Below are 15,282 nucleotides of genomic sequence, written 5' to 3' on the forward strand. Positions count from 1 at the left end.
TGATAAGTGAACAAAAAAAACATCATCGTAAAGATTTATTGCAGGGCTAGTATAATAATATGCAGTATTTAGTACATGTGACCGTCATACCTTGTAAATTACGCCTAGAATACTGGAACATTGTGCTAATGTGTTAAAGCCTCTTAAAGCCTTACAAAGCTTATTAAAGCCTTATGAAACACAAACTTCTGAAATGGGCTCTGCAGAGTACTTTTACTTTTGGTACTTTAAGTGATGCTCATATTTTATTACTTGTATGTAAGAATGCAGGACTTTTATTATATATAAATATATGTATATAGCAAGTTGGATATATATATATATATATATATATATATATATATATATATATAAGCATTATGCGTCAGCCTATTTCTTTTCAGTCACATCTTATATTTCCACTATTTATATTTATTGTATTGTGTGTGTACTGAATAACAATACTGCTAATATTCAAATAAACTTGCTTTTCCTACATAAATAATCCAGTAAGACAAAGAGTGGCGGTGCTGTTACGTCGTGATCTTTTTCAACCCGAGTGCTTCAAACCAGCGCATTTGCATTTATAATCTGTCGCCAGTTGCTGAAATAACAAGCTGCACAACACAGGATGAGGAAGTGAAGCAACAGAGTGACTTCACCCATTTATTGCTTTGCAAATATCTCCGCGCTGAAGACAGGGCCCTTTGCCCAGAGATATCAGCTCAACACTGGCCTTCATCCTGTTGCTCTGACAGCTGATGGTAAGTAAACACACACACACACACACACACACACACACACACACACAACTGGGACGAACACACTCACATGAAATGTGTTCTTTTTATTGTTTTAAAGTCTAAAATCGTAGACGTGTGTGCTGGCAGAGTTCACGAGAAACAGGAAGTGAAAGTGCTGATCCGAGGCGACGTCGACTGTTGAAGCCAATGGGACTGAGTGAGGCGGTTAATGAGTGACAGAGGAGGGCTGCAACCTTCAGCAGACATTTGTTCAGCTCTTACCGTGTGACTCATGCAGTCACAAGGAGCTCAGAGTTTATTGTTGCACCTGCATGGCTGGATAACGTTGTGGAAACCCTTTTTCTTTCTCTTGTATGACTTCTGAGAAACACAGCAGCGATGGTAGGCGTACTTTTAAATCAATGAGTTAAGTTGAATATTGTTTGTTATATTTCTCTTTTTAAAGATGTTTTTCTTCTTCTCGCTGTTAACTAAAAAAGGGTTTGTAAACACGGTGCTTGAGGTTCTTCATGTGACAATCCCTCAGGTAAAAAACACCTGATAGCGCTCTCCGCTGTTCAGGAAGTGAGGTTTGGTCATTTAAAAAAAAAAAAAAAACTAAAAGAAAACAGTGACCACAGAAGGTGTTTTTGCTCTTTCGACTTCCAGTGTGTTTTTTTTTCCTCGTTGCAAAACTTGTGGATATTCTGACTAAAAAGATGAACTTGTCCTCAGGCGGACACACGCTCTCAGCCTCCGGCCTCCGGCTCGGCGGCTAAACTGGACCTGGTGCAGGGTCAGGTCAACGAGGTCAAAGTCATCCTGACGGACAACATCAGCAAAGTGCTGGAGAGGGGGGACCGGCTAGACGATCTCATCGGAAAGACCGATGACCTGCAGGCGTCTGTAAGTACCCCATCACGATGAGATCTCTCCACGGTGACGTCTGCAGGTTTGAGTCGTTATGTACGATTCACTAAAACAGCAAGAATGTTAGAAAATGTGTTTAACACGAGAGGATAGTACCTCATTGAAGTACACTTTTAAGATACTTGTACTTAACTTTATACTTCTACTCCACTACATTTTAGAAAAGATTATATTGTACTTTGTACTTGCTATGTGAGTTACTGTTCAGATTAGGATAGAACATCTTAAAATGTAGATAAGAGTTATTGTTTTGCCAAACTAAAGGGCCCTCTAAACTTCCCAAATGGTTTCATTTAAATTATTAGTTTTAACTTTTGTTTCTGAAGATCCACTTCTGATTGTTCAATTCTGTTTTTGAGGACCACACGTTCCCAAATGAATGACGACAACATAACTAACGTAACAATAAAGAGGGTAAACAAACTAGGCTGTAAATACATGTTGTGTCAGCTGTAATAACCAGTATAAATATTCTGCTTCCCCTCAGCGTCATAGAGGATAAACATGCTTTTTACCTGGTGTGTGTTGTTCTCATAGAAATTCAGCATTTTAATTGGACTTTTTCTGTTCATCTCATTAGTTATTGAGCACGTTTAGCTATGAACCAGCTAAAATCGTGAGCTCAATGTGAGACCTCAACTCAGTGGTTGAGAATAGGCAATTTAAATAAGTGTTTGAGGTCATAAGAGGTCAAATTACACAGTATTTTACAACAAAATAAAATGTTTCTATCAGAACTTATTATCTTCTTTTTCTCTCCCATTAATCATATCATGACCCCTTAAGACTGCAGATTGAATACTTCTTCCTTTGCTACTTCAAAAAAATATCGCTGCTAATACTTGCAGGAATTGTACTTGTAATGAAGTACTTCTACATTACTGTAATGGTACTTTTGCTTAAAGGAGTACCGAGTTAACGTTGCCATCTTATAGCATTATCAGATTCATGGTGGAAAAGTGACGCAGCAGAAGCAGAACAAGTCTGTTTTTATTCCACACTCCGAGATTACCCACAATGCAACTCGACTGCAAACAGTTATGTCCGGGATCACGGTGCGTTAAATGCTAGTATCCTTTAGTCTGCAGCAGAGATGAGCAACGGGCTACAGAGGTCTCACTTCTTTCTAATTTCACACCTCCAGATTATTTGTAATTTTCAAACTTGAAGTGAAATTCATCAGACTCCTTCTGGAGACCCTAAAAGCTTTAAACAACTTTTTTTTTAAAAAACATTATGCATGAGAACTTTGATGTGTACAATGTGTGGACTTCCCCTTGAAGTAAAAGGATAATGTACTTCCTTTATTTGATTTCCTTTATGTTTCTTTTCAGGCCGACTCGTTCCAGAAAACATCCACGCGGGTCGCCAGGAAATACTGGTGGAAGAACATTAAAATGATGATCATAATCGGCGTGGTTGTGCTGATCATCATCATCCTCATCATCCTCTTCGCCACCAAAGTTATATAAAAACGACCTCTCAGCTCAGGACTGAACGCCATGAAGACGGTGGATGAAGTTCACCTCTTTTATTGAGCATCCAGAAGCACTCACGAGAGTCTGCGGTCATTTCAGCTCAAACAAACAAATATTTTCAAGAGCAAAAAATATATTCATGTGAATTCAAAGGGTGCATGATTGATTAGGCTGCGATGAAGATCACGATGAGAAGACAAATTGTTAGAAACGTGGCTGAAATACTTCCTTGAACACTCCACCAGCATTTCACAAAGGATCACAAATCCAAATTTTTTATTATTATTTTATCTCATTTCTGTCAAATTATCTTTGTGTGTGTGTGTGTGTGTATGTATATACACTGTATGTTTGACTGTCAAACTCTGTAATTATGTGTATTATATGACTGATGACTACTAAAGAGGATACATTGTAACAATGCTTTTGTATGCATTCTTTTCTAGCACTAAATATATATATGTATATATATATACATATATATATATATATATATATATATATATGTGTGTGATCTGTTCCAACCGATCTAACATTTCAATTGTGTAATAAAATCAAGCAAATTCACAAATCTGGAGAATATTAAATACAAAAAAAAACAAGACGGGATGAGGAACGCAAACCACTAAATATTTGCAGCAATCTAAATAAACCCCAAAACACACAGTTATTTTTAGTTTTTTTTTTTTAAAGATACAACACAAATGCTCCGGTGAGTGTAGAGGAGCTGTACTGTAGGTCATAGTGCTCTTCATTATGTTCTTACAATCAGCTCAGAGATCTTTGCTGGTGACCACCATCATCTCTCTGGCCATCGCTCCTCCAGCCCACCTTTCCTCACTCGGACGCCTACGAAAAACAAACAGAAGCAGATCAGCTTTAGGTGAAAAAAACCCCTGTTGGATTATTAAATGAACAGGAATCCCCCGTGTTTAAAATGTCCAATGTGAAAAAATTAATTAAAAAAAACATTTAAACATTTTACATTAAAAAAAAAAGTTAGTCCATAAGCTAGAAATCCTGAAGTCAAAATACTAAATGGAAGAAACCTTCAATTGGTTAAAAAAAAAAAAATACACATTACAGAAAGCATTACATGCAAATTTTCTGGAAACTTCCTTGTTTTTACAAAAGGTTATAAGAAGAAAAATGTGTTACAGGAAAATTAACAAAAAAAAAGAGGAGTCTTTTTCCACCGCTGTGAGTAACACAAAACAGAGAAACACATGTAGACAAAGTAAAGCACTTTATCTCCATCCCCAAAACACGGTCTCGTCCAAATACCAACCAGGTTTTAGCTCATGGACTACTGGCTACAAGAGATAAATAAAGAAACAAGCATTTTAGATAAGATTAGGAATGCATATATTAACAATAGGAACTGGAAAGTCCAGAGAATGCTGTACGTATCCTTTGAAAAGCAAATAAGTTATTTTCTCATATGAATAATCATTACTTGTGAAGGGAAGTTAGGGCCTGTAAAAAATGACAATTACATGTGTATATATAGTTTAAGTTTTACAATACAAAACAGTTGCAAAGAAATAAAAAAAAAAAAAAATGGAAAGAAAGATGACAAAGCTGGAACGTGTCCCATATTGTTTTAGTTCAGAAATGCGGATACAGGATGTTGTAAGACCATACCAAATGGCAGCATTCGAGAGCGTATGCTTCTCGTACCCGGTCCGCATTGAGCGGGCCCTGAGAGTATCTGGGGAGTCAGCTCATGGCCTGCAAGGAAGCTCCGCTGGCAGGTACAAACAAGGTATGTCAGAGTTAGGAGACAACATACTTCCTTTTTCGTTTCCTTGCACATCCTTAACTTTGGCATCCATTTACTTGTAGTAGCAGTACTTTACCTGTTAACGTTACAGTTTTTTAAAAAAAGAAGAAAAAAAAAAAAAAAAAAAAAAAAAAAGGTGCAAAAGAGGCAGCAGAAGGCCGGCTTGTTAAAAAAAAATAATCGGCACACGTGTGTAGCCTCTATGTTACCACTACTGTAAAGCACTTCACGGTGCTGAGAAAAAGAAATTTACAAGAAGAAATTACACATTAATGTTACCAAACAAGCAAAGTAAATAGAACTACTTTAAATTTAAAGCGAGGAGGTGTATAATCTGTCTTCCACGTACCTACTTGAAGATGAGTCTCCCTCCGTCAATACGGCTTGTAACTGTTGGCGTGGCCGCCGCGCCGCGGCGACTTGCCGTATCCGCCCGATTGATCTAAACGTGGGCCACAGAATCTGATTACAGGTGTATTAATCACCTCAAGGGCAACTGAACACAAATGGAAGCGGCGAGTGGGCTTTACTCACTGTTGAAGTCACCGTATCCGTAGTAGTTGTTGTAACCGGGGTAGTCGTAGCCGCCGTAGCCGCCGTATCCTTGATTACCGTAACCGTAATTGCCATAATTGCCGTAATTTCCATAATTGCCGTAGTCTTGATTCCAGTAGTTGCCGTAACCCTGGTTCCAATTTTGATTGGGACCTGCAGTTAAAAGGATCAAGTCATTATTATTATTATGACTTGTTTAAAAAGTACTTTAAATGTTACTCAGTTGTTCCTTTTGACGTATCCTCTGCTTCCCGCATGCTTTGTGTCTGTTGTTGACAGAGTTTCAGTCACTTTTTTAGACTTTTTAAAATGCCTTTGAGACAGTATTCTCACGCCGTACAATCTCTGAAACGTGTGTATACATAAAAAAACAAGAATAAAAGGGCGGAGTCTAAAATTAACCAACGCAGAGAACAACTTTAAGTGGCGTAAATGACCCGATCTTTACTGGACCAGATACATACACTATGGTACAGGTAGTAGTTTGGAGAGGGAGAGAGAGAGAGAGAGAGACTATCGTGAATTAAGTACCGTCCCAAACTTTGTTTATTTATTTCTTCTCTCCAGGCCTGAAATCTAATTTGATCCAATTTAATGACGTTTAACAGGTTTTTCATTACCATGCGAACATTGTGTTTTATTTGGTGACGTCATCCGTCCACATTTGTACTTCTATCTACTTATAAGAAACTATATATTTTGTTTATATTGCTGCCCATCTTGACTTCCTGGTGGATGTGATATTACATCTCAGTGGGACCTTTCTGGTGAAAGTAAAGTTATCCATTATACATAACTTCTAGTCTTTATGCTAAGCTAACTGATGGCTTCATAGAGACAGTGCGGACGTGAGATGGATCTAACTCTTGGAAAGAAAGGGAATAAGCGTACTTTCCCAAAATGATTGAACTACTACGATTTAATCAATTCAATTTTACACTTAATTTTCTTATTCTAAAGTTTGACAATGTGCTCAGCGGGGACTAAAAAGGCGCGTTATTGACAGCAAAGTTTCTTCCACTCACCGCCGCCTCGTCCTCGAGACCTGGAGGAGTATCCGCCTCCCCAGTACTGCTGCTGCTGGTACTGCTCCTTGGACATCGCCACTTTTATTTCACACTACATGGAACACAAATACGGGTTTTTCTTTTAGCTCCACAGCGATCACGTCATCAGTTATGAAAGTCGCCATAATGCCGTAAATAATGGAGCGTGTACCTTGCTAAGTCCAATGTTGTGGTACTTCTTCTCCATGATCCCCTTGACTGGTTCCTCCTCTTTGAACGTGATGAAGCAGAAGCCTCTCCTTTTGTTAGTTTTGTTCTCCATGGGAAGTTCAACGGACTCTAACTGTTCACGTTATCAACGAATGCAGGAAATAACACGAGAAGTGTTTAATTATGTTAATGAATAAAAGAAATATGATTCCATATTCAGTATGTTAGAAAGAAATATACCTCTCCGAAGGTACCGAAGTACTCTCGGACTTTCTCCTCAGGGGTGTCCGGAGAGAGGCCGCCAACAAAGATCTTCTTCACGGGCTCCTTGCTCTTCATGGCCTTGGCTTTTTTGGGGTCAATGACCTTTCCATTGAGTTTATGTTCCTTATGTGTGACAACCTGCATGACGAAATAACCCAACATATATATTTGTTTATTAACCTAATGAATCAGATTTATTATAGGCCTTCAACTATGTTCATTCTCAATTAATCTGCTGGTTAATTTGATCAATTTATTTATTCAATGCAAGTTCAAGGTGCCAAATTTGAGCAAAACTCAAAGATATTCAGTTCATAATGATCTACAACAGAGAGAAAGCAGCACATAATTTAAGAGGAAAGCCACAGCAGATAATGTTAGTTTCTTGTTTGACGGCTTACATATGGCATTATATACCGTCTGATTTACAGATTATATATAACGTAAACACTGCTTCTGGGAGCAGGACTATACCTTGTCAACGCTGTCCGGTTCTTTGAAGAGCACAAAGCCGAAGCCCCGCGACCGACCGGTCATGGGGTCCAGCTTGAGGGTGCAGTCCACAACCTCTCCATACTTGGAAAAGTAATCTTTCAGGTCCTTCTTCGTCGTGTCCCAGCTGAGCCCTCCAACAAACATCTTCCTATTGACAAACAAGCACGTGGAAAGAATTCATAACTCACAGTGTAGATTGAGAAAGCGGCACTGGTTCACAACAAGTACTAACACCACACTGTGAAGATACTCCACAACAAATACAATAATCAAAACCTCACTGAAGTAAAAGTATGTAAGTAGTATTTTTCAGAAAACATACTTTAAAGTATGTAAAGTAAAATGTGTTGTGTCAGTGTTTTTCTAAAATATCTGATGTTTCTAGGTTAATATTCCTGCTGAATTCATGTTTATGTTGGATTCTAACTCTTTTATATGATGTTGTCTAGTTTAATCTTCATCTATGCATCATATTTTGAAAGATCATCATGTGTTTGAGGTCTCTGTCCTGAGAGAACCTCGTATCTCTAAAAAGAACTGCAGCCTGTTTTCAGCTTTATGACGATGCTTTTTCCAGCTGATCCAAGAGGTTTATTTAGGAGAAGTTTCTCAACACAAAGGAACACTTCATCCTTCAGTTTATCATAAACATTCATCAACACATAAAGGAACACTTCATCCTTCAGTTTATCATAAACATTCATCAACACATAAAGGAACACTTCATCATTCAGTTTATCATAAACATTCATCAACACATAAAGGAACACTTCATCCTTCAGTTTATCATAAACATTCATCATCAACACATAAAGGAACACTTCATCATTCAGTTTATCATAAACATTCATCACATAAAGGAACACTTCATCCTTCAGTTTATCATAAACATTCATCAACACATAAAGGAACACTTCATCCTTCAGTTTATCATAAACATTCATCACATAAAGGAACACTTCATCCTTCAGTTTATCATAAACATTCATCAACACATAAAGGAACACTTCATCCTTCAGTTTATCATAAACATTCATCATCAACACATAAAGGAACACTTCATCCTTCAGTTTATCATAAACATTCATCAACACTTCATCCTTCAGTTTATCATAAACATTCATCAACACATCTGGAGATAGAGGTCTTCACTGGACAGGAAGTGGAGGAACAGCTGTCACCTGCAAAGTAACTAAAAGCTGTCAGGCAAATGTAGTGAAGTAAAAAGTATAATATAGTAGAAGTATGATTTTGCATGACAAGCAAAAATACTCAAGTGAAGTACAAGCACCTCAAAGCTGTACTTAAGTGGAGTAATGGAGTAAATGTAATTAGTTACTTCCGTCACTTGAAAACCGAATGATTTTATTTTTACATGTAGGGGGTCTTAGTTTAACCCGTAAGTGTGACGTCACCGTACCCCTCGTCCTCCTCGTTCTTACTGGCGTCTATCTTCGACCCCTCGGCCTCGCCCCCCATCGGGCCACAGTCCCCGACCGCGGACATCGGGTCGTCGCTGGTCGCCTCCCCGTCCTCGTCCATTCGCATCATGCTCGCGTCTTCGCTGAATTCATAATCGTCCGACATTGTTTGTTTTGTCGTTTAAAAAAAAAAGAAGAATTGTAGCTTAACTCAAGATACGTCGTCTGCAGGAAGCGACGCTGGTTTGGCTTTGCGCGAAGCTAAGCTAATATCGTATATAATACATTTATATTTAACCTTATAAAATTGTAAAATGAGTCTAAAATTAGGCGAAATTTAGTTTCAGTTGCTACAATTTGATGGGTGATTTGTGAGCGTCGTTTTGTTTTCATCGCAGCTCACTTCCGTTTCCGGTTTCTTCTCCTTCTTCTTCTTCTTCGCGTGTTTTGCGGCAGACGCAGTTCGCTCAGCAGCGCCCCCTCCCGGCCGAGCAGCGGCAGGAACCTGACAGCGTCAAACATGTGTGCGGTCCGCCTCTTGTTTTAGTCAAGTCAGTGTGTGGTGCGTGTTAGCTGCGACTTGTGTGATGGCGAAAGCGTAGCTAGCTAGCTAGCTGACCAGGTGGCGCGTGTCTTAGCTTCTCGGATTACCTGTGCTCCGCTTCACCTGCCCCCCCCCCCGGGAGGTTCGAGAACCAGCGAGGGCTCTTTAGCACACCGCGGTGCTGCTTATTATAAGCTAGGCAGCTGCAGACTCCTGAAAAAGAAAAATGGCCACCGTTTCAATTCCTGCTGGTACCAGTGCACTCTTGCTGGATATCGAAGGCACAACAACACCAATCACATTTGTAAAGGTATGTTGTGCGATTGCTCATTTCTTAATTACTATCTTTTTGTATTCACATTGCATAACGAACTCGTTTAAAATGTCACCGTAATTGTGACCGATTAAAAACAGACCGTATGCCGCGTTCACGTCACATGGGAGTTGTCGTAATTGCAAGCGTCCAACTTGTAAATAACTTTGGTTTATTAGTGGTTTAAACGGTGAAGAATGCAATGAGACAATTGACCAGCATATTAAACACACACACGTATATATATATATATATATATATATATATATATATATATATATATATAAAAAGGCTCAACACACGTAGAGTAATCTAATTAAAAAAGAAAGTAATTTAAATAAAAAACATTACATTTGTACTAACAAAGTTATATATATATATATGTTGTCTTAATATATAGCTCTATTTATTTATTTAAAACATTTAACTTAAGCAAATAGATATTTATGAAAGTATAACCGTGCAAACATTTAAAAATAAATACACATTTTCCAGTAGCAATTAAAAATGACAAATAATTATTTATTATCCGAGATAAATATACAAAATGCCCACACGTCAAAATCTGTCTTTTAATATACAGTCATAAAACACTGATTTAAAGGATAGCATGTCACTGGACAGTATTTATGTTACTTTGTAATTATACAGCTGTAAGTAGATCCAGCCTGATAGATGTACATTAATCCCATTTGACTTGAACGCAGCATAACATTTATGAAGCACTAAATACACAAACAGTCATAATATTATCTACCAAAAGCACAAAACAATGAATTAAATATGAATAAATGAAAAAGAAAACTTTTTATTTTTATGGATACAAACCAGTTTATTTTTCATCTGAATTATTTATTTCTCTTTCTCTCTCAGGAGCCATTTAATGACTCCACTTTGTGCTTTTCAGGATATCTTATTTCCATACATCCGGGAGCATCTGGAGGAGTACTTGTCTAATCACTGGGAGGAAGACGAGTGCAAACAAGATGTCCATCTGCTAAAGAAACAGGTAAAGAGGTGAAGGGCTTTCAAGATTGAATCCAAGAACAAGCTTCTTCCGGCTGACGGTCAACAGCTCAGGGAGTGAAGGAGGAGAAGCCTTTGGCTATTGTTGTGTATGTTATTGCAGCTATGGATTAGTTTTATTATCCATCAGTCCAGACATAATTTTCTTGATAAATCAAATCAATCTTATGGTTCTTAAAATAACTTTTTTTGTCTGACCAACAATCTAATTCGCAAATATAATCAGTTTGGCATCATACAAGCTAAAAACAGCAAATATTCACGTTTTGAGAAAGTAAAATTTGGCAATTTTTGCTTGAAAAAAACCCAACAAATTATAGCAAAATAGTTGCAGATAAATGTTCCTATTATATAGACATGTGATGTTTTTCCAACAGGTAGAGAATTGTTTATCTCAAAGAATTCCTGTAACACCATTTTATTTCTGGGAATTGGCACAGATAATGGATATTTTCTTTTTTTCCCCCAATAAATATATTTCAAAGCATTTGCAACCACATTTAAATTTGTTTTGCGTAAAAAATATTAGTATTTATATTGTGTGTGTGACACATGATCAATGTTAACACTCTTAAATTAGATCAGAAAATGTAATGTTTAACCTCTATTTTTAATTTAATGCACTCAGGATGTGAGAATGCAAGATTACAAAAAACATTGTTTATTTAATTCCTCAAATTGCTTCATTTTGCTCAAATTATTGAGTTCTTGAAGCGGATAATTCTTCTTCTGTAGCTGGCGCGTTTATTCTAAAAGTAATTATTTGACTGTCGCTGCAGATCGAAGAGGACATGAGACAGAACCGGTCGTGCCCCGTCCACGCCGTGGACCAGACGGTCCACACAGACGAGGAGAAGGCCATTAGGGAAGTGGTGGATAATGTGCTGTGGCAGATGGCCGCAGACAGGAAGTCGACCGCACTCAAACAGCTCCAGGGCCACATGTGGAGGGCGGCGTACGCTTCTGGGAGAATCAAAGGCGAGTAAGTACCCTGATCATTTTCCTCACTTCAAAATTCTGCTCCGACGAGGTTTCCGGGAAGAGAACGTGAGTGCTGTTCATCAACCGGCACTCTTTCACAACATCTGTCTTTTTATTAATAATTAAAGCTGGAAAACATAATGACTTTAGTGGTTTGAAGTCCAGGGGAGGGTTTATTTTAACGCATAATTGGTATTCAAGGTGCTGTATAGTAGTTTGCATTAATAGTGTCGGGGTCCGCCGTTCTCAGGCTGGATTAAAACTGTCTATCTGCGGATTTATAGGAAAATAATTCAGTTGAACTTCTACATATTATGGTGATTTTCTAGCCAACTAGGGGTGATTATTGGCTTTTATTTAAATTTTTATTTTACTGAGAAAAATGCCAAACATTAACTTATTTTAGCATGTGAGCGTTTGCTTCTTTTCTTTGTTTTATGGGACATTAAACTGGTAATTTTGTGGTTTTGGATTTAAACCGAACATGACTTGTAATTGGCTGCGCGGTGGTGTAGTGGCTAGCACTGTCGCCTCACAGCAAGAGGGCCGCGGGTTCAATTCCCGGTCGGAGCGGTCCTTCTGTGTGGAGTTTGCATGTTCTCCCCGTGGCAGCGTGGGTTCTCTCCGGGCTCTCCGGCTTCCTCCCACAGTCCAAAGACATGCTGCAGGTTAATTGATCTCTAAATGTCCCATAGGTGTGAATGTGAGAGTGAATGGTTGTATGTCCCTACATGTGCCCTCGATGGACTGGCGGCCTGTCCAGGGTGTCCCCTGCCTTCGCCCTATGTCAGCTGGGATAGGCTCCAGCGCCCCCGCGACCCTAATGAGGATAAGCGGTATTGAAAATGGATGGATGGATGGATGGGTGACTTGTAATTTGAAGACGTCGTCTTGGGCTTTTATTTGATACAATTTTCTGACATTTTATAGAACAAGCAATGTAAGAAGAAAAAAAATGAACCTATAATATATAAATATAAATTAAAACCCTATCGCTAAATACTTTGCAATCAGGAGCCCATTTAAACAATATTTTTAATTATATAATGTTTTATTTATTTTTTAAAAAGACAGAACTAAGATTTCTATATATATATATATATATATATATATATATATATATATTTATTTATTTATTTATAATGGTTTATAAAAAAGTAATTTAAATTATGTGTATCTTCTGATTCGTGTGCTGTTGCAAACAGAGTCTACCAGGATGTGATTCCAGCCATCAGAAGGTGGAGAGGTCAGGGATTAAAAGTCTTCATTTACTCGTCTGGAAGCGTGGAGGCACAGAAACTTCTGTTTGGATACTCTGAGGAAGGAGACGTTTTAGATGTAAGTGCAGCCGCTGGCTTTATTACACAATTATTTGACACAATTATTTTTTTTACCAGTTATCTTGGAACATTTGTTTTGGAAATGCATTTAAATAAATGTTTTTATCTTATTGAGAAACGGCAATTGTTAAATCATGATGTAAATGTCGTGTGTGTGTGTGTGTTGTGGCTGATGATATTTTAAATACTTTCAGTTATTAGACGGTCACTTTGACACCAGTACAGGAGCCAAAGTGGACGGCAAAAGCTACGAGAGGATTGCCGAGAGGATCGGCTGCCAACCCGAGGAGATCACATTCTTGACCGACCTCACTCGAGGTAAATTCGGTTATTACGGTCTTCTGCATTGGAAATACATAATAATAATCATTATAATTAATAATACATACTGGAATCCTTTTTTTTATATAATTAGATGCTTTGTGAAAAACAAGATGAGTTATTTTATTAAGATTTAAGAATATAATTATATTCCCCTCAGCTGTTCTTTGTGCACATTGTTAGTTAGCACTTCCTCACAAACTGCTCGCTGTCTGTTTACATTCAGCTTCGCTCTACAATACATAACATGTGTGCATCTGGAGGAGAAACAATAGAAACATTTTTAAAAAACCATCTAAACCCACCGGATTTGGCGTTAAAGGATTACGTCACCCGCGAAATGACCATTTGTACCAACTACCTTGAACTCTTGAAGAAAACTATGTTTTTTTTTTTCCTCGTTTTTTCTTCCTCTTTTTTTTTTTTCCTTCACGCTGAATCCATATATCCACTCGTATGCTTTGTCGTTGCAGAGGCTAAAGCGGCCGAGGACGCCGGCGTGAACGTGGTGGTGGTGGTCCGGCCCGGAAACACGGAGCTGACGGATGACGAGAGGGCCCACTACAAGCTCGTCGCGTCCTTTAGCCAGCTGGAACTGACGGGACACGTTTAACGCGGAGGGCGGAGGAAGACGGGGAGAAGTTCCTCGACGTCGTCTCACAGCGACCTGTTCCTTCTCCTCTTTGCCCTCCCTCTCCTCCTCCCTCCTTTTTTTTTTTTTTGGGCAACTCTTCATGTTTTTGCTTGTGACAGTTGAAGAAGTGCAGGAGGTGGGGCCGCGGTCAGCCGCCAGGTGGGTCGGGAGGCCTTTTCGCGAGTCTGGAAACGGATCTACGGAGCGCCGTCGCTCTCACTCGGATCGACTGGGACGAGAACGGATAAAAACACGCAGGAAGTAAACTGCACACCTGTGAAATTACTTTACCTTTTTTTTTTTTTTAGATGGATCGTATTTGTTTGTCGAACCTCTCCACTGTTAAAGCTTTCCAGCTGTACGTGTATTTGTGTAAACCTTTTCCATCCATGTGCCGTTGTCTCCCACCACACACACACACACACACACACACACACACGTTGCAGATGTAAGAGGTTTTATCCAGTGACCCAACTGTGTAACTGTTGTCATGTTTTAGAAAGTAGCATTATATGCACTCGGCTCGACAGGAAGTTCCCATTCCATACTTTGTCTTAACTAGTCTCCTCAGCAGTTTAATGGTGTCTATTTAAATGTGCCATCCTCGTAATGTTGGTGTTGGAAAGTTACCCGAACAAATTGCCAAATTGATGGTTTGTGTGTGCGTGTGAAACATAATTGGTGTTATTCAGGAAATTATGATATACAAGCTTCCAATAAATGCCTTGTCTCATGCAGAAGCCTGTTTTTTTAATTTATTTTTTTTAATTAAAAACAAAATATACTTTAAACTCTAAATCCTAAAATATATGTATCAATCATCCCTAGAGGTATTAAGCTAAATATACTGAATATTACAGTTGGAGATTTGTTTATTCCCTTTCTTTCCAAGACTTATAATACGTTTGATAGTTTTTCGGTGTGTACGATAAATATATCACGTTAATTAATCCGTTATAAGCATTTAATAAACGGCATCAAATTGAAACTTGTAGCAAAAACCGGATGTGAGCAGCTGAACGCTTCTCTATAAAAGGATCGGAAAAGGGTAAACGTAAAGTAACTGTCGTAAACTGTCGTGCCTCCCTCCCCCCCTCAGATTAACCTCAACGGTCCGTGTTTCCGTTACTTGTGTTGTAAATACTTTATATAAACTTCATCTACATTATCTGTAATAATCACCGCTGATAAATGTCAGTAAACCGCCGCTAAAGGTTGAACAATGTCGCCGCGGTTTCTTTCAGCAGGTAAAAGACGA

At 38.5% G+C, this 15,282-nt stretch overlaps 3 protein-coding genes across 5 annotated transcripts; 2 read left to right on the forward strand and 1 right to left on the reverse strand.

Annotated features, from left to right (window-relative positions):
* Positions 1 to 598: 598 nt before the first annotated feature.
* On the forward strand, positions 599 to 3,548 carry si:ch73-234b20.5 (uncharacterized protein LOC449923 homolog). Its single transcript, XM_034546386.1, has 4 exons — positions 599 to 743; positions 870 to 1,124; positions 1,458 to 1,628; positions 2,987 to 3,548. The coding sequence occupies exons 2-4, from the start codon at positions 1,122 to 1,124 to the stop codon at positions 3,122 to 3,124; spliced, it is 312 nt and encodes a 103-aa protein (XP_034402277.1). The 5' UTR covers positions 599 to 743; positions 870 to 1,121; the 3' UTR covers positions 3,125 to 3,548.
* Positions 3,378 to 9,299, reverse strand: LOC117740167 (heterogeneous nuclear ribonucleoprotein D0-like). Of its 3 annotated transcripts, XR_004610572.1 has the most exons (9): positions 8,865 to 9,299; positions 7,424 to 7,592; positions 6,926 to 7,087; positions 6,687 to 6,818; positions 6,494 to 6,587; positions 5,448 to 5,621; positions 5,263 to 5,355; positions 4,775 to 4,877; positions 3,378 to 3,979 (listed from the first exon to the last, which is right to left on the reverse strand). XR_004610572.1 is itself a non-coding variant. In XM_034546384.1 (8 exons), exons 1-7 carry the CDS (start codon positions 9,029 to 9,031, stop codon positions 5,288 to 5,290), a joined length of 966 nt encoding a protein of 321 aa, XP_034402275.1. In that variant the 5' UTR covers positions 9,032 to 9,299; the 3' UTR covers positions 3,378 to 3,979; positions 5,267 to 5,287. The 3 variants fall into 3 exon arrangements, 2 of the variants coding, with proteins under 2 accessions (XP_034402275.1, XP_034402274.1); XM_034546384.1 differs by lacking the exon at positions 4,775 to 4,877 and having other exon boundaries at positions 5,267 to 5,355; XM_034546383.1 differs by lacking the exon at positions 4,775 to 4,877.
* Positions 9,274 to 14,764, forward strand: enoph1 (enolase-phosphatase 1). Its single transcript, XM_034546385.1, has 6 exons — positions 9,274 to 9,719; positions 10,630 to 10,731; positions 11,528 to 11,730; positions 12,935 to 13,067; positions 13,264 to 13,387; positions 13,864 to 14,764. The coding sequence occupies exons 1-6, from the start codon at positions 9,636 to 9,638 to the stop codon at positions 14,001 to 14,003; spliced, it is 786 nt and encodes a 261-aa protein (XP_034402276.1). The 5' UTR covers positions 9,274 to 9,635; the 3' UTR covers positions 14,004 to 14,764.
* Positions 14,765 to 15,282: the final 518 nt, after the last annotated feature.

This window comes from Cyclopterus lumpus, chromosome 12 (assembly GCF_009769545.1).
Source record: "Cyclopterus lumpus isolate fCycLum1 chromosome 12, fCycLum1.pri, whole genome shotgun sequence".
NCBI lineage: Eukaryota > Metazoa > Chordata > Actinopteri > Perciformes > Cyclopteridae > Cyclopterus > Cyclopterus lumpus.

Coding starts and splice junctions, on each gene's coding strand:
- si:ch73-234b20.5 (XM_034546386.1), top strand. Junction 1,629..2,986: donor CCGATGACCTGCAGGCGTCT/GTAAGTACCCCA, acceptor GTTTCTTTTCAG/GCCGACTCGTTCCAGAAAAC.
- LOC117740167 (XM_034546384.1), bottom strand. CDS start 9,031: ATGTCGGACGATTATGAATTCAGCGAAGACGCGAGCATGATGCGAATG. Junction 6,819..6,925: donor ACTTCGGTACCTTCGGAGAG/GTATATTTCTTT, acceptor TAACGTGAACAG/TTAGAGTCCGTTGAACTTCC. Junction 6,588..6,686: donor ACAACATTGGACTTAGCAAG/GTACACGCTCCA, acceptor TGTTCCATGTAG/TGTGAAATAAAAGTGGCGAT.
- enoph1 (XM_034546385.1), top strand. CDS start 9,636: ATGGCCACCGTTTCAATTCCTGCTGGTACCAGTGCACTCTTGCTGGAT. Junction 11,731..12,934: donor TCTGGGAGAATCAAAGGCGA/GTAAGTACCCTG, acceptor TGTTGCAAACAG/AGTCTACCAGGATGTGATTC. Junction 13,068..13,263: donor AGGAAGGAGACGTTTTAGAT/GTAAGTGCAGCC, acceptor AAATACTTTCAG/TTATTAGACGGTCACTTTGA.